This window comes from Osmerus mordax, chromosome 18 (genome assembly GCF_038355195.1).
Source record: "Osmerus mordax isolate fOsmMor3 chromosome 18, fOsmMor3.pri, whole genome shotgun sequence".
Classification (NCBI taxonomy): Eukaryota; Metazoa; Chordata; class Actinopteri; order Osmeriformes; family Osmeridae; genus Osmerus; species Osmerus mordax.
In genome coordinates, this window is record NC_090067.1 from 2,617,711 (window position 1) to 2,641,247 (window position 23,537).

The 23,537-nt window shown below is 47.3% G+C and overlaps 3 protein-coding genes across 6 annotated transcripts; 1 reads left to right on the top strand and 2 right to left on the bottom strand.

The window, feature by feature from the left end:
* The first annotated feature begins 2,214 nt into the window (after nt 1–2,214).
* Nucleotides 2,215–2,487, top strand: LOC136962615 (cortexin-3). Its single transcript, XM_067256437.1, has one exon. The coding sequence runs from the start codon at nt 2,215–2,217 to the stop codon at nt 2,485–2,487; it is 273 nt and encodes a 90-aa protein (XP_067112538.1).
* A 9,015-nt stretch (nt 2,488–11,502) lies between these two features.
* On the bottom strand, nt 11,503–18,799 carry gabpb2a (GA binding protein transcription factor subunit beta 2a). 4 transcript variants are annotated; one of them, XM_067256444.1, is made up of 8 exons: nt 17,028–17,106; nt 16,127–16,234; nt 15,021–15,188; nt 14,405–14,599; nt 14,185–14,314; nt 13,900–14,070; nt 13,444–13,562; nt 11,503–13,220 (listed from the first exon to the last, which is right to left on the bottom strand). In XM_067256444.1, the coding sequence occupies exons 1-8, from the start codon at nt 17,043–17,045 to the stop codon at nt 12,855–12,857; spliced, it is 1,275 nt and encodes a 424-aa protein (XP_067112545.1). In that variant the 5' UTR covers nt 17,046–17,106; the 3' UTR covers nt 11,503–12,854. The 4 variants fall into 4 exon arrangements, with proteins under 4 accessions (XP_067112545.1, XP_067112543.1, XP_067112544.1 ...); XM_067256442.1 differs by lacking the exon at nt 17,028–17,106 and adding an exon at nt 18,674–18,799 and having other exon boundaries at nt 13,900–14,314; XM_067256443.1 differs by lacking the exon at nt 17,028–17,106 and adding an exon at nt 18,304–18,397 and having other exon boundaries at nt 13,900–14,314.
* Nucleotides 18,800–19,234: 435 nt separating this feature from the next.
* Nucleotides 19,235–23,212, bottom strand: mllt11 (MLLT11 transcription factor 7 cofactor). Its single transcript, XM_067256485.1, has 2 exons — nt 23,072–23,212; nt 19,235–20,733 (listed from the first exon to the last, which is right to left on the bottom strand). Exon 2 carries the CDS (start codon nt 20,723–20,725, stop codon nt 20,447–20,449), a length of 279 nt encoding a protein of 92 aa, XP_067112586.1. The 5' UTR covers nt 20,726–20,733; nt 23,072–23,212; the 3' UTR covers nt 19,235–20,446.
* Nucleotides 23,213–23,537: the final 325 nt, after the last annotated feature.

The following is a 23,537-nucleotide window of genomic DNA, read 5'->3' on the forward strand; positions in this document are numbered from 1 at the left end:
ACATCAGTGTTCAAATGGTTCTTATAAATGTCTATTCATATGATGGTTTGTGTTTGTCATTTGAAAACAAAATACCATTTTGAGATTAAATAACATTGTTTTGAATGTTAAGTTTAATTTTGCAGGAGAAGTGAGGGGTTTTGCCCATTGTGTGTGTGTTTTTTTAATTTGTGTGTAGAGTTCTGAGAGTATGAGGTATGCATTCAGAAAATGTGTGTAACCAATCGAGAAAAACTGTAAGCTCACATGCTAACCTTACTTTAACACCGTGTCCGCGTTTACAGTTTTGTCGGTACATTTGTGGTTAGTAACCAGATGAGCATCATCTCCATGATGATAGCAGATGCTTACATAATCAGCCTTGGCTCAACACCCCTATGATTACGTAACCATGGAGATAACAATTGCTGCCCAGTGGTCAATCTCATCCCACACACACACTCACACACATGGAAGACACACACACCCAGTTCATTGAAGACATACACACACATAAACACACTCTGAAACCCTCCGCTCCTCAATGTTGGAGTTGTCAGAATGCACACACACACACACACACAGGTCTGGGCAGTGTGACAGCACCCTGCAGAGGACCTGCTGCTACCTGCTGGAGTGTCTCTCTACAGGTGGTCCAGACCTGCATGGCATCTCCTCATCCTCACACACACTCACCAGGGTGGGGGGGGGGGGAGATAACAGGGGGGGGGGATCTCTCCTCACACAGGGGGAGAGAGGCTGATGAGCTACAGGTTGTGTGAGTCTGCCTATGTGTGTGCCTTTCGTGTGCGTGCGTGTATTAGATTAGTTGAGTTGAGCAACAGTGTGGTGTGAGTGTGTGTCCAGCAGCTTCATCACGTCTCTGTGCTCCACACGAAGCTGCACCATAACTACACCCACCGCTGTTCCCAAGACCTCCTCCCTCCCTCCACTGTTCACCATAACTAGACCCACCGCTGTTCCCAAAACCTTGTTACTCCCTCCACTGTTCACCAGAACTAGACCCCTTGCTGTTTCCTAGACCTCCTCCCTCCCTCCACTGTTCAACAGAACTAGACCAACCACTGTTCCCAAGACCTTGTTACTCCCTCCACTGTTCACCAGAACTAGACCCCTGCTGTTCCCTAGACCTCCCTCCCTCCACTGTTCACCATAACTAGACCCACCGCTGTTCCCTAGACCTCCTCCCTCCCTCCACTGTTCACCATAACTAGACCCACCGCTGTTCCCAAGATCTTGTTACTCCCTCCACTGTTCACCATAACTAGACCCCTGTTGTTCCCACAACCTCCTCCCTCCCTCCACTGTTCACCATAACTAGACCCCTGCTGTTCCCTAGACCTCCTCCCTCCCTCCACTGTTCACCATAACTAGACCCCTGCTGTTCCCTAGACCTCCTCCCTCCCTCCACTGTTCACCATAACTAGACCCCCTGCTGTTCCCTAGACCTCCTCCCTCCCTCCACTGTTCACCAGAACTACACCCACTGCTGTTCCCGAGACGTTGTTACTCCCTCCACTGTTCACCAGAACTAGACACACCTGCTGTTCCCTAAACCTCCCTCCCTCCACTGTTCACCACTTGCACAGCGAATGCGCTGCAGATACACAGAGTAAAGGGAGAAAGAGGGGAGAAAAGGAGAAGTGGAGATATTGAGAGGTACCTAACACAGAGCTAGATATAGGGAGGGAGAGAGAGAGGAAGAGAGAGCAAAAGTAATGGAAAAAAGAGAAGAAAAAGGAAAAGAAATGAGAGGAGAAACAGAGGAGAAGCCCGTGACTGAGAAGAGAGAGAGAGAGAGAGAGAGAGAGAGAGAGAGAGAGAGAGAGAGAGAGAGAGGAGAAGGAAATGGATGAAAGAGAACAAGATCATTCGGTGATTGAAAAAGAACATCGATGGGTGGGGGGCCCTGGCAGGGTGCGAGGGAGGGAGGGAGGGAGCAATCCTGTCTTTCAGTCCAAGGGGAGAAGTTCATGCTGAGTTGAAGGAGAAAAAGAGAGGGAGGGAGCTGAGGAAGGGGGCAAGAGAGCTGGGGAGTGGAGATGTAGAGAGAGCTAGACCACCAGGGATGCCGTAGAATCATGATGACCCAGCATGGTTCCTTATGTTCTCTTGTGTTCCTACAGGGTGCGTCAGTGAGACTCCACCCTCCTTCCCCCCCGTCCCCCGTCTCAAAACAGCGAAACTTCCCCAGAACGAAGGTTGCCCGTCGCCATGCCAACCAGTCCAGCACCCAAGATGGCAGAGCTCTTCCTGACCAGCACCCTGCCTCTGTCCGAGTTCGACCCTTCCTCCTCCACCTCCTCTTCCTCCTTCCTGAGCCTGGAGCAGAGGGCGGCCTTCATCTTCCTCCTCATCCTCCTCATCCTCCTGGGCCTGTTGGTGGTGCGATGCTTCCGTATCCTGCTGGACCCCTACCGCAGCATGCCCTCCTCCACCTGGACAGACTACATGGAGAAGGACACCTTGGACTACCGCATCGCCTGATAGGCTGCCCTTTAGAACCGCATCACCTGATAGGCTGCCCTCCACTAATACATATCCTGATAAGCTGCCCTCAACCAATACATATCATTATAGGCTACCTTTCATTAAGTCGTGTCCTGATAGGCCTGATACTCTACTAAGAAATCATTTGATAGGCTGCTGTCCACTAATACATTGCCTGATAGGCTGGCCTCCAGTTCCACACAGCCTTGAGATGATGCTGTATTTAGTATGTCAGCTACTTTTCACTCTCCGCCCCCCTGGGGAGTTTCGACATGGTTCAAAGAGACTGTCTGGCAGCAGGGGTCCTTTTCCCTGGCCCCACGGGTGGCCGCAGCTTTGCCTGAGTGAAAAGGTAACTGGAACAGAGCAGTTTTCATCAGGGCCAGCCCTCTCCTGCAGCCTGAGATATGACTGGTCGACTGGCCGACCCTGACAAAGCCACAGCCAATCACAAACCTGAGTGGTCATCCTGAAAGGGACAGTACTTCCTGTTGTGAGGTCTGAAATGCTGTCAGAGGTGAAGATGGGTTTTTAATGCTGCTGTCATCAGCTTTTTTCTGTGTTAAGTTCTCACACCACACACACACACACACACACTTCTGACTGACTCCCAGGCATGGGTGATTGCTTGGGGAGAGTTGACTGGGTGTGGGTGGTGTGGGGTGGGGTGGGGGTTTATCTGTTCAATTAGTTTGTTATTTTCCTGTATTTCTGAGGAGTGAGCATTCTACACCCTCAGCGATGATATGCTTAGTCATCATTACGTCCTAAGGTGCCCCAAAGCTATTAGATGTGTATACATATACTGTATCTATGACAGATGAGAATGGTCCATAGAGCCAGGCAAGGTTGCTCCTCCTCTATTTTTGAGAAGCAAGAAAGATATAAAAAAGAGAAATAGGTTTTAACTAATAATTACCAAATCTCTGTATAATGTATACAAATGTTCTCTCTTCTTTTGAAAAAAGGTTGGTTCAATAGAGGCAGAGGCGGTTGTCCAATGTGACTTTTTTGCAGATTTACGTTTTCCTTTTTTAAGGGGTAGGCTAGTTTAGTAGCTAGCTACTTGGCCTGCCAACCCAACAGTTAGCCTGGTGTGGCAGCCCCGAAGGCCTGTTACGCTCACGGCAAAATTGGAACTGGAGGAGAATGGTGCTGCTGCCAACAAGTTCAGCACCAGCCGCGTGAGTGAGGGGGACCACAGGGAGGCGTGCACGCAGACAGACGGGAGGACGGACGGAAGACAACATCTTGTGGATTATTTGTTGTCACGGTCATTCCACAGTTTGAATTAAGCAGCAAATGTGAGGATCAAGACTAGTAGAGAATAGAGATAGGTAGCCAACTAATGTAAAATAGCATGATGCCATGGGTTGGTTTTCCACCTGTCCTCCCCAATTTTTCTTGGTCACCACTAATGTAGTATATGTATTCATATATATGTAGTTTATGTAGAGTGTGCTATTGTATGTGTAGATAATGTATATATTCTAGTGTATATTTATCCTTTTGTGTATGTTTTATGATGGTATAAAGTGTTGTGTAGTATGAACAGCAAGCAGTCTGAAGCAATGTACAATATGTGTGGTAGAATGCTCTGGTGTAGAGATGTGATGCGGGGGGCCTTCTTCAGGGGAAGGGGCTCTGTATCTCAGAGCAACTGGCTTTGCCGTGTCGGCAGGAATATCACTCTTCTGATCCCTTTAACTGAGACCTGCCTCTATATCTGTCTTCCTCTGCCCTCCTCCTCTCCTCTGTTCTCCTCTCCCCCCCCCCTCCTCTCTCCCTTCTCTTCTATCTTCTCCTGTCCGCCTCTTTTCTGCTCTCCCCTCCCTTCTCTCGTCCCTCCCTCGTTTCTCTCCTCTCCCAGCACTCCCCCCCCCTCTCCTCCTCTCTCCTTCCCTCCCCGCTCCCTCCCGTCCTATCGCAGTCCTCTAACCAGTGTGTTTCCAGGTGACAGCTGGTATGACTGTAGACACACGTCAGGCCCGAACCCCCTTTAAAGGACTTCCTCTCCACCCAACTCTGGAGAACTTCTATCACGTGGGACACCACATCTATTTTTGTCTTTGTTGTTTCCATGTCACACATGCATTCAGTGTGACTACATGGGCTTCGGACAGAGCCAATCAAACGTTATTCGTATGGCGAGCGATGCCACGGAGGGCTTCCCGCGAGCCCACACATCAGCACCTAGAACCAGCCTAAACCCTCAGAGAAGGCAAGGCACAGAAGACAGAGAAAAATGAAAGCCACCTCAGGCATACCCTTCCTCCAGAGACAGATACAGGTTAGACAGGAGACGGGAGGCAGTTAGGCAGATAGGAGAAGGGGAGAGGACAGTAGAGGAGGAGACAGGAGAAGGGGAGAGGAGAGTAGAGGAGGAGACAGGAGAATGGAGAAAGGAGAGTAGAGGAGGAGACAGGAGAAGGGAGAGAAGAGAAGAGGAAGAGACAAGAGATGGGGAGAGGGGAGTAGAGGAGGAGATAGAGAGGGGTTGGTGAGGTTGTTTTTAAAGCAGGCTTCTGACCGGCCTGAGTTATACGTTGGCTTCGCTGATGAGGATCAGGTGTGTCATTGATATGGCGATCAGGTGCATAGAAGAGGTGGCTTATGGGACTTGTGGTATTGTCTCCTCCCCAACCTCAGTTCATTCTCACTATTCTAGCCTCGTCACTGAGTCTAACTCCATATCCACAATTTACCACACTCAAGTACTGTTAGGGTGTAATGGAGAACGTCGGAGAACATCTCTCTGTGTTACTGTCTGTTGTGTGCCCACACGCTCCTGCCTACTCTCTCTTTTCTGTCAGGTCTCTCTTTTCAAGTACATTTTCCTGTTTTCAAAAGAAATAAAGTTCCTGAGTGTGGCTGGGTGTTCCTTCCTGCTGTTCCTCAACCACACGGAGGCTGGCTCAAACAGGGAGAGAGATAGAGACAGAGACACAGAGAGAGGGAGAGACAGAGAGAGGGAGAGACGCAGAGAGATATAGAGAGGGGGGGGGTAAGAGGGAGAGAGAGACAGAAGTTAGAGAGATCCATTACAGTTTTTTCCGATTGATTAGACACAAAAATGTCAAACAACACACAGTTAGTGAAATCTGACACTCAAGGAGCAAACAGCAGCCCAGATCTGCACAACTATAAGCACATTCTCATCCTCACACTATTTGCAAACTACTACACACAGTGTTTTGCAAATCAAACACACTTTCATACAGAAATAGGAGATTATGTTACTTAATTGCCTTTTCAAGACACTGCCTTGTAAAATGCCACACATGAATGAATGGATCAAACACGGGCATCAGGTGTACAAGCACTGAAGTGCTTAATTGGAAACATACCAATCAGGTGTAAGCACCATAAAAAGGCAACAGGTCAGTGTACCGGTCCTCATCAAAAATGGAAGGCAATGTTGCAGGTAGAGGGAGAGGGACAGTGAGGATGAGAGGGGGAGACCGTGGAGGAAGACTGGTAAGGAGAGGGAGAGGTAGACCTGGAGGCCATGGAAGAATAGAGCCAAATTTACATTTAGTAGACGCTCTTATCCAGAGCGACTTACAGTAAGTACAGGGACATTCCCCCGAGGCAAGTAGGGTGAAGTGCCTTGCCCAAGGACACAACGTCAGTTTGCATGACCGGGAATCGAACCGGCAACCTTCGGATTACTAGCCCGATTCCCTCACCGCTCAGCCAACTGACTCCACCTCAAATTTACAGTATCTAATGAAAATCAAGCAACATTGGTTGACCATGTTGTGAACCATGGGGCAACATTGAGAGAGGCTGGACAGAGAGTTTAGCCCAACCTCAGCAGATATACTGTTGCAACAGTAATTTGGACATTTTGACAAGAGCACAGGTGAAAACTACTTTTACCTACTGTCTCCAGTACAGTACAGTAAAATGTAGCCTACCATATGCACTACATCAGTATCTTGTTTTTACCCATTCACTGCAGTCCATGATTGAAACAATGTTCTGTATTTCATTTGCTGTATGCTTTCTTTTGTCTCCACAAATGTATTTGCTGTGTTTACAGTATGTAGCCTACTACAGTATTTGATTTGAAATATTTTATGATCTTATGCACAAAATGCAACCTTTACGTAGACATAAATGGTACAGGTGGAGAGTATTGTACATATTTTCATCAGTGTGCAGTACTTGTCTTGTGTGTTGTGTTTGGTCAACATATTCATGTACTTTACGTACTCTACGGTAAAAACATCTCTGACAAAATCAAGCAGGTTATATCATTAGAAAAGAATAGTTACTGTAAAAGTGTTTTAAATTGTGCACAACTGTGTGTAACTGGTTCAAACAGAGTCCAATTTTATGAACCATGTGTGTGGCATACAGTGACAGACTTGGGTTTTATAAATGAGTGTAACCCATACTTTTGAACGAAGTGTTTCATTTTGCAAAAGATTGGAGGTGTTCTGCTACTTGTGTGTCTGGTTGTGTGAATCGTTGGTTGTGTCTTGACAAAGGGAGCTCTGTTTTCAAAATTGTGCTTAAGCAATCGGAAAAAACTGTAAACATGATTCTACTCATAGTAGAGTGTTGTGCATATGGTGATAGATGCTTCAACTCAGACAACACACACACACACACACATACAGGATCTCCGAGGCCACCACCATGGCCATGTTAATTAAACCCTAGCAGACGGCTGGCATTGTTACAGTTGGAGCGGGTGGAAACCATCTGTGGGACGCAACAGAGCCCAGCCCAGCAGAATCACCAGGCCAGCAACACAGCAAGGCCATGCTGACGTGTGTGTGGGTCCTGTACGAGGAGGGGGGGGGGGGGGGTGAGGCCTGTGTGTGTGTGTGTGTGTGTATGGAAAGGAGGGACAAGGAGTACCAGAGAAACACAACCCCACCGAGAGAGCATCCATCAGGAGCACTAGACAGTAATAACCCTGACACAGCACTGCCCCACACTGCTAACTGGGCTTGTTCACCTTACTGCTCGTTAAGGCTCGTTAAGGTTGTTAAGGTCCTTAAGGTCATTAAGGTCGTTAAGGGGCAAGGTAATTACCGGATGGAGGTATTTCAGCTTAGGGAGAGACAAGGTGTCAGAGACCAAGGAACTTCATGCTGTATGGAGCAGTCCTGAGATATTGTCTGTCAATCCATTTCAATTCAATGGACTTTATTGGCATGAAAGGACAAATGTTCATATTGCCAAAGCAACAGTGGAACTCTGTCTTTCTCTCTCCTTCTATCGTCTCTCTGTCTCTCTCTTTCTGTCTTACTCTCTCTCCTTTCCAGAAAGCAGTCCTAGCCGGTGAGCAACAGTGTGTGTGTTCATTTACACACACACACACCCACACACACCCCACCACCCCACATCTCCACAACACACACACCTTCACCCGAGCTCCCCCCACCCCGTAGAGCAGCCCAACACATGATCGGTCTATCATTTCACCAATCCAACGGTTCCCATGGTAACCTCCACTTAAAATAGGCGGCCGATGCCGACTGTCTCTCTCCCTCTCTTTCTCTCTCTGTCTATCCCTCTTGCATTCAGTCTCTCACTCTTTCCTTCTCTTCTCTCTCTCTCTCTATCCCACCCGCTCTCTCTCTACCTCTCTCTCTTAGCAGAGAGACGTGGAGGAACATGGGCGAGAACACCACAACAACACAACAACGTCCATGAGAAACAAACAACCGGAACCAGCAAACACCTCCACACTATCCAACTCAACGATAAAACCAAAACCACACGATCACAAGACGCCCCCCAGCACTGAGCCCCCAGCACTGAGACGCCCCCCAGCCCTCAGACGCCCCCAGCCCTCAGACGCCCCCCAGCACTGAGACGCCCCCCAGCACTGAGACGCCCCCCAGCACTGAGACGCCCTCCAGCACTGAGACGCCCCCAGCACTCAGCGGCCCCCAGCACTGAGACGCCCCCCAGCCCTCAGACGCCCCCCAGCACTGAGACGCACCCCAGCACTGAGACGCCCCCCAGCACTGAGACGCCCCCCAGCGGCTGCCAGACACGTCATGCCGGCTGAATCATGTGACAGAACAACAGATTCCAACGTGTCGAAACATGGCAAGACATTGCCCTCTCAAGTGTTTTGAGCTCCTGTGACTGTGTTTACTTGAACCCCCATTGCCATGAGACTGCCCCCCCCACACACAAACACACACCCTCAGTGACCCCCACAGGTGCTGACACACGCAGAGTCCATCTTCCAAACATGTGGGGAACATATTTCTGCCCACGTACCCATAAGAAGAACCGTAAAAGGGGCATAGAACTATGAATTCAATATTTCATTTGATTGGATTCAAACTTCTGATCTGGAAGGTTCTCATTCAGGGGTGTGATGTTCTGTGTTGTTCCTCTATGTCATCAGCCCTGACCCCTGACCCCTGACCCAGCTGTCATACATGGCTCTCAGGTGTCATTCTCCTTTTCCTCTGCTCCGGTCGTATCCTGCTGTCAGCCCCCGGAGTCACGTTTCTGTAAGCGTGTCACGATGATGCATTGCTAACCTGCTCACCCTCCCCTCTCCTCTCCTCACCCCTCCTCTCTGCTCCCCCTCCTATCCTCACCCCTCTTCTCCTCTCCTCACCCCTCCTCCCCACCTCGCTTCTCCTGGAAACAAATTCATTTTATTTCCTTTTCCAGAGAAGAGCTTTTCAGCTGGTGCTGACCTGTGAGAGCTACTTGATCTGTGTTCATCACTTCCTGCTACTTAAGAATAAACTTCCCCTGGCTTTGATTGGCTCCCCCTAGCCGGGCTGTGTGGAGGAGCTTCGCCGTGGGAACGGGTCCTTATCGGACAGGACCGTTGCTCTCACTGGAGCTGTTCCCTCTGGGCAGGCTGAGGGCTAATTACTTTGTTCCCATCTCCAAAAAAATCACACTCCTGTTTCTCTCTCTATCCCTCTTTCTCTCTCTCTCTTTCTCTCTCCATCCCTCTCTCTATACAACTCTTTCTCTCTCTCTCTCCTTCTCTTTCTCTCTCCATCCCACTCTCTATACAACTCTTTATCTCTCTCTCGCTCCAGGTATTTCAGTAACTCCCCCCTCTCTTTCACTATACCCCTCCATCCTCTACCTCTCTTTTTCTCTACCTCTCTATTTTGCACTCTCACTCCAGGTATTTTACTTTCTCTGTCTCTGCATTCCTCTCTCTCTCTTTGTCTCTTTGTCGGTCTCCTCTTCATCCTCTCTCTCTCCCTCCCTCCGTCTGTCCCTCTCTCTTCCATTAGTTCAGCTAGTGTGGCTCAGTATACTGGTGAGGAACCAGAGATTGAAGAACAGAAAGACTGTGTTATTGTCTCGACCTGCAGGGTCCCTCCATCACAGACTGGGATTGCATAGGGCATCTCTCTCTCTCTCTGTCTGGATGGCCAAAGGAGGTAGAGAAGAGCAGAAAAGAAGTGCATGGTTTCAGGATGGAATCTAAAGAATCTCTTTAATCCGTCTATTTCAGCTCCTGTCACCGTGGCGATGAAAAACCCTCCTTCACCCCATAGAGGCAAGCTGACAGTTCCATTTGGTCTCTTCCTCGGTCTCTATCTCCATCTCTCTCTCCACCTCCCCTCTTTTTCGCCCTCCGTTTCTCTCCCTCTCTCTTCCCCTCCTCTCCCTCTATTTGTCTCCCAGCCCCTCTCGCCCTCTCTTTCTTCATCTCTTTCCATCTTTCTATGTCACCATCACTCTCTCTTTCTCTCTTTCTCTTCTTGAGGCCTCAGCTAAGATCAATAACCCTCATCAATCCCTGATGGACACAAAGATAGTTCATCACATACTTCCGACACTTGCCTTTCAAACCCACCAACCATCTATGTCACTCTCTGCGGCTCTCCATCTCTGTCTCCCTATCCCTCCCTCTCTTTCTCCTGCTCATTCCCTCCATCTCTCTCTTTCCCACTCTGCATCTATCCGTCCTTCCATCCATCCATCCATCTATCGTCTCGCTTTTTCCTCCTCTCTCTCCAGAGTCGACCAAGACATTTGTTTTTTTAGTAACAAAATAAGGCATCAAAGGACAAATCAGCTCAGGATAGAAAGATGTGGAAAACACACCACTCAGATATGAACTAAGTTTATCTCTCCTCTTCTGTACGCCTTCCTCTTTCTATCCTCTCCTTCTCTCCACCTCTCCCTCCCTCTCTCTGCAGGTGTGAGGGGAGGAGCAAGTTTACAGTGATGGCCTCTGACAGCATCTTCTCGTGAAATACCTGCATCTCTCCTACCCGTGTCCCCTCCCCCGACAGACGCCGTGACCTTGTCTGACCTTGTGTGATCCCAGCGACCCCGTTCACAAGCCCGCAAACAAGCCCACTAAGGCCACCCTGGTCGAGATTAGACAAGATTAGATATCAGTTCATCAACCCCAAGTGGAAATGTGTTTGTCACAACGGCAACCTTCCGTCCAGTTCCAGGTGTATCTAACCAGGTTTTGTCTGTCGTCTGCAGAGCTTAGATTCAGCATGCTGCTCCACTTTCCTACGTGAAGAAATCAAATTCCAGTTTGATTTAATGTGCTATTAAGCATGACATTCAATCCGATTACACCCTTTCATGAATCATCTTCCTATTCACTTCAGGGATTCGGAATCAATTTCAACGGAACGCTCTCTTGACATGAGACAATATACCAGAGCAGCTTTAGTTGTTCCCTCGTCTTCCTCTCCTCCCCCCTTTCCTGCGCTCTTGACCTTTTTCCTCCCCGATTTTTCTTGCCTTTCCTCCTTTCCTTTCCTCTCTCTCCTGCCCCCTCCTCTCCTCCCCCCCCCCCCCCCTCTCTTTTGCTGTTTCCTGGTTCCTCCAGGGGGTGTTCAGGATGAGAGGATCTCGTTCACGGAGGATTAGTTTTATGTCCATCAGAAAACCATGCATGTAAAGACAAAAACAAACATCTTGTCCCGAGTTTCTCGGCACGCTAACATTCTGTACAAGGGTACCCTTATCGAAATGAATTATTTCATGTTCTAACAAGGAAGATTCAAAGTACGTTTCCAGGAGGGGATGTCTCCCTGTGTTTTGGGATGTGAAGTTCCTTTTATTAGAAAATTCTCATTTTGTCAGACAACAGTAACAGAAGCTGGTGTACGGAAGAGGTCAAACAGGTGCAGGTTACAAAAGGAATGTGTTTAATAAAGCATCGACGTGTGCGATCAGCAACGACACAGCGCCTCCCACCAGCACTGACTCCTCTTCCTGGTGTCAGGAAGCTCCCCTCAGCTCTGCCCCGACACCGGAGCTCTGCCAGGAGGGTGGCGCCCCCTGCAGGAGAACACAAGGAACAGCAGGCCAAACAGGAAACGCACTCGAAAAGCAACCCCCACTCTCCCTCTCTACATGTAACGGCGTGAAAACAGCCGTGGCGTCCGATAGCAGGACGCCTGGCGAAGCGTTAGGACTTTTGGGGGTCAGAGTTCATTCGCAGAAAGCAAGTTAGTCTCGGCGGCTCGTTAAAGAGAGACCAGAGCAGAAACAGGAAAGGCGACGAGACAGACACGTCCCTGAAAGACATTGGTGCGTGTGAGACGAGCATGGCTAAAATGGGCACTTTATCATTTACACACACACACAGGCAGAATATATCCCAACGCATCCAAATCATACATATACAAAAATACAATTTTATATGTACATAAAAAAAAAGGCTTACGGAGCTTATAAAAATACTATCATCATGGTCATGGTGAATTGATGGAAGCATGGGGGGCAGAGGGGAAGGGGAGGATGGAGGGAGACAGCCTGAGAGATAAAGTTGTGCCAGGGGAGAGAGAAGAGGTGGGGAGAAAGAGGGAGAACAGGGGAAAGGAGGAGAGAGAGGGAGTGGAAGGAGGGAGGATAGGGAGCTGACAGTGAGAAAGCCTGTTAATAACAAACTTGAGCATTAATCAACACACCTGGCCATTAATTACTACACCTGGTCACAATAAACACATCCGTTGCCAATTAAGACACTTGCAGTAAGTCTCAAAGTCCCGCCCCCTCACTATACATATCATCAGTGTGGCACCCTGGTGATTGGCTCCATGCAAAAATCTCTATGCTTAATGGCCCACCTTCTCCAGGAAGCACAGACGTTTCCCAGGCAACTAGTGTGACGCACAGGAAGACCGGTCAGTCACTTCCTTTATTTAAAGTCCTCTTGACGTCCAACTCAACAATAATAATAATAATAATCAGAGTAACCAGAGAAGGAAGTAGAACTATTGTACATAAAAGGAGTGAAACAAGAAGGAGGAGATAATAAAGGATTAAGAACTGCGACAAAAAGGTATAGGCTTTCCTTGAATAGCCCGAGTCCGTGTGTATGATTTCCCTCCTCCTCCTCCAGTCCATCCCTCCCTCCCCCGAGCCTCCAGGCGTTAGGAGCCGTCCTCGCCCCCGCAGGTGGTCTCCACCAGCGTCACCTGCTCCCCGCCGCAGTCCAGCCCCGGCCCGCTCTTCAACACGAGCGCCCCCTCGTGCAGCAGCACCATCTCCTCCTGGCCGTCGGCCGACTCCACCTGGACGCTGCCCAGCTCCTCCTCCACCACCTCCTCCTCCTCCAGCTCCTCCTCCTCCAGGACCACCTCCTCCGGGCCGGGGGACGCCCTGCCGTTGGTGTGGCCGTGGGACATGGCCTCCAGGCGGACGCGGTACTCCTCGGCCTCCTGCTCCTTCCTGTGGAGCTGCTGGCGGTACTCGTGTGCCTTCCTGTTGGCCTCCTGTAGCTGCTTCTGTAACATCTCCTGGAGGGGGGGAGTTAAGAGAAGGACAGCGGTCGAGGGGGAGTCAGAGAAAAGAGGAAGGGATGGGGAAAGGGAGAGAGAGGGAGGGGAAGGAAGGTGAAGGGTAGAGATGGATTAATGTTAGAGGAAGGAGGGGAGACAGGAAGCGTGGAGGGGGAGAGAGAGTGAGAGGAGGGAAAGGCGGAGGGAGGGAGTCACCGCCTCTGTCTGTCTCATCACTTACCGTGTCTCCAGAATCCGTGTGATTGGACGAGGACTCCAGCCTCCGTTTGCGTGCGGGCGGCGGCTGGATCTCGTCTTCCACCACCTCCTCTGTCACCTGATTGGCCGGCACCGCCAACACTGCAAAACAGTTGACCAATGAGCAAGCATGTCAAGAACATGGGAAGTGGAGCTGGAGGATGGATGACAGCATGCACACCAGCACAGAGAAGATGGATGTAGCTAGTGTGTGACAAGTATGTTGCATGTTTTTATCCTGCTGTCCGTTCTGCATGGTGATCAGATCCCTGTGTATCATGTTCTAGGCGTGCTTTAGACGTGTTCTGGGCGTGTTCTAGGCGTGTTTTGTGTTCTTCCTCTGCTGTCCCTTCTGCATAGTGATGAGATCACTGTGTAGCATGTTCTAGGCATGCTTTAGGCATGTCCTGGGCGTGCTTCAAACGTGTTATGTACTTACTCTGCTGTCCGTTCTGCATGGTGAGGAAGAACTGCTGACCCAGCCCGCCTGTAGTCTGGAGGTTGCCATGCTGGTCTGTTACTATGGTGATGACCCTCTGACCTCCCTCGGTAACCACACGCTGGATGCTGGGATCCAGGGAGCTGGCAGCGATGGTGTCCTCCGACTCAACTACACACACGCACACACAAAGAGAGAGGGGGAAGTGATGCTTAAAAACAAATAAATGCTTGAGGTTGTTGTGCGCGTGTGTGTGTATGCGTGTATACATATACGAGTGTGTACCTGCGTTGGCCCTGTTGATGAGGTCTGCCAGGTTGACCACGCCTCCCTGCAGTCCAGGGATGCCCTGGATGATATACTGGGGGGAGGTGGCGCTGCTCTCATTAAGGTTCACCTGGTTCTGCATGCCCTCCTACACACACACACACACACACAATCAGTATCTTGACATGAACTTTGACCCAGGAAGCGTTTCCCTTCCTCCCCCATCACTCTTCCTGACCTGCAGCAGCAGCATGAGGTCGGCGTTCTGGCTGTCGGCGGCGATGTCGAACGGCGTCTTGTCAAACTTGGACACGGCGTGGACGTCGGCGCCGTGCTTCACCAGCATCTCCGCCACGCCCTGGTGGCCGTGCTGCGCTGCCCAGTGGAGCGCCGTCATCTTCAGCATGTCCCTGGCGTTGATGTCTGCCCCGCTCTGGAGGAGGGCAGGGGGGGAGGGAGAGGGGAGGTAGGAAGAGGGGAAAGGAGGGGAGGGAGAGAGAAGAGAGCAGAGGGGAGGAGGAAGGAAAGAAGAGAGGAAAAAGGGGGGCATAGGTGTGTGTGTGTGGGGGGTGGAAGAGGAGTAGGGAGAAGAGGGGGGAGAGGAGGAGGGGGGAGGAGGATGAAGTGTGGAAAAGGGTAGGGGGACGAGGGAGAGTAGAGGAAAAAGAGAGAGAGGGGGAGTGGTAAGGGAGGAGATGATAAAGGGGAAGAGAAAGAGAAGGAGAAATAAATGTAAACATTTATCAAATGCTAATCAAAGTCCTACATAGTTCTCTTACTGCTTATCCCCCCCCCCCGTGTCTCTCTCTCTCACACACACACACACACACACTCCTCCTCTCCAGACTGCCCACCCTGACTAGCAGCTCTACGATGAGTGTGTGGCCCTCGGCGGCGGCCATGTGTAGAGGGGTCCTGTCCACCTTGGTGCGGGCGTCCCTGCTGACGCCTGCTCGGAGCAGCACATCAGCCGTGGAGTAGTGACCATGTTGGGCCGCCAGGTGGAGGGGGGACGTTCCCAACTGGAGGGGGGGGGGGGGGGGGGGGACAGAACCAGGGATGAGGGTTTATGGAGTAAGACAAAGGGAGATGAGGAGGGAGACAGAATGAACAAAATGGCGCTTGGAATGCTTCAAATGCTGTCGAGACAGGCTAAAGACAATGCTGTGAATGAGAAAGGGAGATTCCGAACGTTGACCACCGAAATACTGTTAGATCGATGCACTTCTGATCCTTGATTTTCTGCTGTAATTTTCACTTTTTTTTTTTTTTGCCAACAAAACTACCGGTACTTGATTTCTCACAGCCGAAACCGCTTATTTCACATTTTTATATTTAAAAACATAACCGATTTCCACTATACAACTCGTTGGAGCACTTCTAAACAGCCATGAGGCTAAAGAGGGGTCCTGTTTGAAATGCTGGTACCAGCCTCGGACGTTTGAAACTGGAAAAACCGTTGTTCAAAAGTTTAGAATGGGTCAAGTTCGAACACGCATCACCTATATTAGCGGGTTTAACCGCGTTTCAACCCTGCATACCAGCACACATTTTTTTGTAAAATTTGTGTAAGTAAGACTGGTATGCATAGGAAAACACTTCAATATCCTGAAATGTTATTGCTGCTTGTGATTACACACAGTGCCGAAGGAAATTACAGTCAACTGAACTTACCCATTCTCTTGTGATATTAAAGTCTCTTACCCAGTCTGTGGTGATATTAAACAGTCTCTTAACCGGTCTGTGGTGATATTAAACAGTCTCTTACCCAGTCTGTGGTGATATTAAACAGTCTCTTACCCAGTCTGTGGTGATATTAAACAGTCTCTTACCCAGTCTGTGGTGATATTAAACAGTCTCTTAACCGGTCTGTGGTGATATTAAACAGTCTCTTACCCAGTCTGTGGTGATATTAAACAGTCTCTTAACCGGTCTGTGGTGATATTTAACAGTCTCTTACCCAGTCTGTGGTGAAGGGCGCACCGTTGGCCATCAGGGTTCGGACCTCGTCATCCTGGCCCTTACGAGCCGCCTCCAGCAGACGCTTACCTAGGTCCACCAGTGACATCTGACACACACACACACACACACAGAGACAGAGAGAAAGAGAGGGGACATCAGGACACACCGCAAACAACGGGTCAAAGTTTGAAGCACTCGGCTAGGGCCAAAGCCAGGGCACCTCGTAGTTGTTAATCTATGCCGTCTTTATTTCATGTACTAAATCTGACTTATGTAGATCTTAATTTGTTCATTGTCATCATATAGTTCACTTTATTCGGGGTTAAAATGAATGAACAGGATTATTGGGTAAACACTTACTTAACATACTAATATTTCAAAATACAAAACGTAGGGTATTGATGTTGAGTAAACCTGTAGCTAATCAGTCAAAATACTAAATTTTACAGAAAGATGACCAACATCTTAATCAAACACACACACCAGGGGCGATTCTAGGATCAGACCTTTAGGGGTGCTCAGCCCCCAATGAGAATGTGACATGAATACAGTGCTTTGCAAAAGTGCTAAACCCCTTTGGTAATAACAGGCATGCAAACAGGTCAGGGGTAACAAAGATTAGAAGGATACAGCGAACCCCTGACCCTCTAGGGGGTCCAGGGGTATGGTCCCCCGGAAGAAAATTGATTACATTTTAAAGTTAAACGCATGAATCTGGTGCACTTTCAGAGCAAAATGAAGAGGCTAGACCTATGTAGAATATGTGCTCTTGAAAACAATGTAATGTTCTTTTAAACAAAGACATTTTTTGTATAGCATACATCATAAAAAACAATTAAACAAACAGGATTACCTGTGTTGAACTACTTTAAAATGCAAAAGTCAAAAGCATCACTTACTGTAAAGCTAACACACATCCAATCGACATCCTTTTTAATCTTGGATTTAAATTGTTTCAATAACTAGATGATGTTAAATGGGTCTGTAAACCTCTCCCCACTCTGACTCTGATTGGCTGTGAGGTTTAGGCATTAGGAGTTAAAATTGGTTCCACAGCCAGCTGTAAAGTTGGGAAGCACAGGTAAAATGCTGTGTTGGCCACGGCCATGACCCGCCACGACCCGCCCCCCCTCATCGGATCTGCATGAATCACGTAGGTTACCCATTATGGTTTCAAAAAGGTGAGCTCACCTAAAGGTGAGGAGTTTGCATGCCTGTAATAAATCCCTAATTTCACTGGTTAACAATACATTTATGTATCATTATGCAAAATATTGAATGAATGAAAAAGCTAAGGATGTGCCTTTCTTCATGAACTACCAGCATCAAATTATAATAAACAATAATATATATATTTTTTGTTTTATCATTATTATTTTTAGGGTTGCTGAGATGAAATTTAGGGGTGCAAAAGGGTCTAAAATCGCCACTGACACACACACACAAACAAAGAACTTTCAACAGGAGTGTCTCGTGGAAGAGAGCGTCACGACGCTGGAGGGAACGCTGGTGTGTATTACACATGGATGGACTGACGCAGTACTGCCGCCGAGGGCGGGGAAACCATCTCTACACACGACCATCTGATAATCCATTGGCGCAAAACAATTTTATCTCTTTGGAAAAGTAATAAAGCAAGTCTATCCGACAACATTATTGAACTCAAATGATATAACAATCGACAACGAAAACGATATTCACTTAAGTGTTATGCGTTTTATATTGGGGCATATATATCGCCCGCTTGGTGAAAAGTCGACGATTTATGATTGCAACATAGTAAACAAGCACACTCAAATGCGGCTCTCTTTCGGGGTGAAAGCCAGAGCCTGGTCCCGAGTAGCCATTTTACGCGCCTCGGTGGTGAAAACGCAATAGAGTCGGCCATGTGTCCATTACCGATCAACACTTCCAACACAAGCATTTAATAAACCCCCTCGGCAACATTAGATACAACACAGGAAACTCTTTGATATTAAGTTGTTGGTTTTCCGGGGGAAGTCAGTAGAGAAATTCCTATTTTACACGGAGAGAAAAAACTACTTCCACATCCGGTTAACAGCATTCTTTCACGCACGCCTCATCGAGTGCTATGGAACATTGTATTCGCATTTCACAAGTAATCGTGTTTTTTTTTGTAAGTTGTTGTTACACGTATGCGCACAAGTTGCTTACCGTCTTGTGTGAACTGATGGCACCCGTCGTTTGATGCCCCGAACGCTGTTTGTATTCGCTTGCTGGCAAAACAAAACTGCGTCTAACGTTAGGCTAAAATGGCTAGCTAGTCCGCTCTTTCAAGTGGGAGACCATGCAGCATAGTTAAATTAGCTAGCTATGTCCTGTATACTAAACGTTATGCTATGTGCATTTTATTTACACATCGTCTCCGTGTCTGCTGCTACCATGCGGCTGTGTTGCCGTGCTATAAAGACTTGATTTGATAATAGCATGTTACTTGAGATGCGGGGATCTTGCTAGTTAGCAAGCTAACGCGAGCCAGATTACATTCATGGGTTGGTAGCTGTAAAAGCCGTTCATTCCTTACCTTGATCCGGCGTCAAGTGCTTATTATGAACCGAGCATATGTCCCTTGACTAGTCTCACGTTTGAAATCAGTTTTCCCTCCTAATTTGTTGGAAATATTACTTATTTTTGTATATAAACGGGTACAAAGATGGCAGCTCTTCGACACCGGAGGTGGAAACCAAAGCTTTTTAACCTCCCTCGTGGGCGGGCACATTGCAAGCATACAAGTTCGATAGAAAAAAATCTGGATTCAATGCGCAGTTCTGAGATCGGCCTGCGACAGTAACGGCAGTGTTCATATTCTGACAAGCGGTTCGAACCGAACTGACCCTAGATCCACATTCCATAATGGGTGTACCATGTTAACGAGGGAATGTCAATTTTATATTTGGCCTGTATTAAAGAATTTGTCGGACTGGGAACTTAGTTTTCAAATGAAATGCAGCATTTAGCTCCAGTTTCTGGAAGTATTTTCTGCAAATATGGTGGTTAATGTAGCTAGTACTCTACAAAGTACAAACCCTGTTTATAATGAGTGAATCATGGACTTGAGCCGAATGAAACAACACGGGAAAATGTATCTGGTATTGTTAATGTTTTATTTCAATAGAAGATCACTTCTGGGAGTTGAATGCTCAAAATGTTAAACATGAAATTATTCAAGATTTATTCGCCGCTGTACTTAGCAAACCATGTGCACACAGCACAAGGTAGAACCATCCAAACTTCCTTGGCTTTCATAAATAATTCCTTTCCTCAACATTCAAACTTAACCTCTGACATCTGCAGACGACAAGGGCAACATATAAAAGGCTGACCAGTACGCCATATGAATGATTTCACGACATTTCCTATCAGTCATTGCACTCCGTTGAGTCCTGCTCAGCGCAGACTGAAAGCAGCATCCTAAATAAGTAGGCCTAAATAAACACGTGCGAGAGACGTTCATGGGCGAAAAGGCAACTATGTCAATAAAACACGACTTTCAAAATATTTAACCCATTCTGTGGAGATGCTTAGTTTTACTCTAGACTAGAGCTTAAAACTACTGACTACTTTTGGCACAGGGGCCTGACAAGCAGGTTTAAACAAGGGCTGTTGAAATAGAAAACATAGTTGAGGTATGGTGCCTCAATGTATGAACAAATGTAGTGTTTTCATTTAGCAGACACTTTTCCCCAAGGCGACCGACAAGGGGTGATTTGAACTTGCGACCCCTTGACTGCAGGCTCTAATCACAGAGCTACACTACTAATGGGCTAGTCTTCTATGTGTAAAATGTCTAGTAGGTGTCATGTATGTCTCTCTCTTCACAATAGAGCCCAGGTGATCTGTACAGCTCATTACAAGGGACTAGTATCTGTTCCCACTATGTGCCCAGTGGACCAGAAGAGGCTTCTAGTGCACTGTGTGTTCCACACGTGAAGAATGTTACATATGCGTTTCTATAGTGATACAGGTGTGCGTTTACGGACCGGACTCAACAGAGGTAATTTACACCACAGAATCATGTGTCATATCTTTGACTGCAGAATGATGTCCTGAATGCATACTGCAAGCTACACCTAGATAGAGGAGAGTCTGCTGTCAATCACAGTGTCAGCCAGTCAGCTTAGCATACCCCTCTTATCGTTAGCGCTATTCTACATCTACAGTACACATACAGAGCCAGTACTGAATCAAAGGTGGACCAGGGACTTGACCGAAGGCATGGTTTATGTAGACAAGGCCAGTGATGGGACGGAGGGAGAAAGGGAGAGAGGATGGAAATTTAGGGATGAGAGATAGAACATCACAGTAGTAGGTTAAAGTCCAGAGTGTCGATGCTAGCGATGGGCTCTCTCCAGTAGTTGAAGGTGGTGTACTCTGGGAGCTCCTCCTCCTCTTTCTGTTTCCTCTGATTGGCCATCTTGGAGGACTTTTTCTCCTTCTTCTTCTTCCCAGCTTGGTTGCTATTGGCTGGCTTGCTGTCCTTCAGGCCCAGGTCCTCCAGCTCGGACATGTCGAGGGCTGGGATTGGCTGCCTCCAGTACAGGAAGGAATCGTATTGGCTGTTGGATTTCTGCAGCATGTTGGTATCTGAATGATAAAGAGTTTCGTTGAGTTAGAATGGGATCAGCGTTGATTGATATGACAACATTAAAGATATCGATTGGTCATCGAGTATCGATTGCTCCCCAACAATTATTTATTCACATTCCAAAAGAGACAGAAAGTGCTTATTGTATGCTAATGTTAATGCAACCTGGAGCCCTTTGTCCTTGTAAATCCCTTTCTTTATCGGCCTGCACTACCAAAGTGGGCTCCAGCTGGGACGAACCCATCTGAATGACACAGCCCATTACTTTGCCCTGGCAGTCTACCACCTGGGAGTTCACACAAGAAGCACAAGAACCAGTTATAGGCACCCAAGGACCATGCTTTTCTATGCTTTGCTCAGTCTATGGGATAATCTATGTTAAGTTCAAATTCATTGGTCCTAAAAGGACATGACAGAGTCCAAACATAGGACACATAACTAATGTGTAATAGTCTCCAATGACTAATAATGAAATTAGCCCGCCCCCAGCAACCGCCTGATAAAATATGTTCCCGCGGCTATGCAGTGAGTCTTAGATTTTTAGTCTTAAAAATGTGGTTCTTCTCGTCCTCCGTATTACCTGCTCACACATTCGCTGGGTTCCACAGAACATGACTTTATGAAAAAGAATGCTTGAAAACTTCACTGACCACCATGTTTAACAGGTGTGAGAGCGTCCTACATATGAGGAATTTGTTGTTGTTCTATTGCGCATGCGGGGCGGTTCAGGACCGCAAACAGTTCACACGGATCTGATATTGGTCACATTTAAAATGACAATGTAAACAGACCGCCAAAAAATCGAATCTGATAAATATATCGGAATTAAGCATGAAGGCTTGCAGTGTGAACGTAGCCTTAGCTGTGGATAAGCCGTGCAGTGTCGGCTCGTATCTTATCTCCATAGTAGTGATACTGATTAAAAAAAACATCTGCAGGGAGGAATGAGTCCTTGCTCTACACAGGGTTAAGTAGAACAAACCAGGAACAAGCTTCCTTAGGCTATAGAGCCATTTTCACAAAGAACTACCCAGCATTCCAAACAGAATCATGAAACACTGGGCAGAGTTCTGGAACTTTATTTCAGCTGGGTTTGATTCTCCTGTTATGAAATGGGTTATATGAAAGGCCATGTTTTGAGTGGAGTGTGACAGTTAGGGACAGCAATAGGCACCTTGTCAAGTCAAGATATTTAAGGCTTGTTTTCTTCTTATTTATAGGCGGCGGCCTGGACATTCTATTTACAGGAGTTCTTGTTTACATCAGGAAAATTCTGAGAAAGCTCCGACCATGTTTGATCTCAATCCTGTCTAAATCTCTTCACATGCTCTTCTAATGAACCTCAACAAGGATCAAATACTTTTTATTGACAGCTTCAAATCAAATGACGTGTACAGCCCTTTATAAGCTATATGTCACAAAGAGTATTAGCCTACATTAGCCCACACAAAATTGGGTTTACTAGCTTACTGTTATACAATCGCTTTATCTGCACATAACTTGAAACACTCATGATTCATGGTTTCCCATCGTGTCCGCATCATGATTCTATATAAAGCCACACTTTATCAGTGACATTTGCGGACATGGTAGAGTGAATCTTAAAACATCTAGGTTTAAGCATAAATCTGTAATGGTTGATTATTCTCATGAAGCCTTATCCATCGGGCCCTACCACGCCCTCACAAAACAGACAATCCACCGGGATGACGTATGCATTAAAACGGGTTGTGAGGATGGAGCGCGTGAGGTCGACGCCCCTGGGCTTCCAGAGATGACCATGAGTTTTATATTAGGACCCATATGCCCTTCCGTTCAATCCCGTAAATATAGATTCAATTCCTGTTAACCTGCTTCTGCAGCATGACATCTGCGCAGTCGATGGCGACTCGTTTGAGCAACTGGGTCACACGGCCCTAAATATATCTGACAAAATGTGACAGGAATTGTCACCGGACAACGACATGAAACGCACTTATTTTATCGCACTTTTATCATTAATACAGAGCTGTTGATGATTGGTTACCGTAGTAACTGGTGTTACGTCAGGCAAAGCTGAAAACCTGTTTCAAATACACGCTATAGCCTATCCTTTAGTGTTTGTTTGGAGATAGAACCTGAATACAATTAGATCAACACAGAGAAGAACATGCAGCCATTTACGTTAAACCTGGCTAAAATATTGATTTCAAGACTAAAAACGAATCGACCGTTGTTGCATTTCATATCGCCAGATGAGGTGCAGGTGCATTGTGCATCATCACCATGGGCAAATCTGACATACACGCACACTGAAAATGGTGGCCATGCATCTAAAACATATAGAAATTGATTTACCTTAATCGGAGGCGGTTAAAAGACTGTTAAAAAAATCTCGTTTTCTTCAATCGCCTTGGGGTGACAAAGACGTCTTTAGTTGTGCTCGTGCTGTAGACGGTGGGAACTGGCTCGCTCAGCCGGCTTTTTTCAGTGAGGGGCAGCCACTCCCACACACACACACACACACCCGCATACACGCTTACACAAATACACACGCAAGCAAGCGCACAGACCGGTCTTTGATTATATAATGGGTGTGAATCAGTTACTCTGTAGTAAACCACAACAGCGTAAATCTCTATCAGAATAGGCCTTTAAGCAATTATTAATTAATTATGAATACATATGTTTGTTGTTTTTTACTCTCATCTAACTAAAAAAACAAATACGAACTGTTATTCATATTCATTCATGCCAACTGTTATTCAACTGCTATTTAAAGCTTTTAAACCCATTTAAAGTAGTTTTGTTTCAACATTTCAAT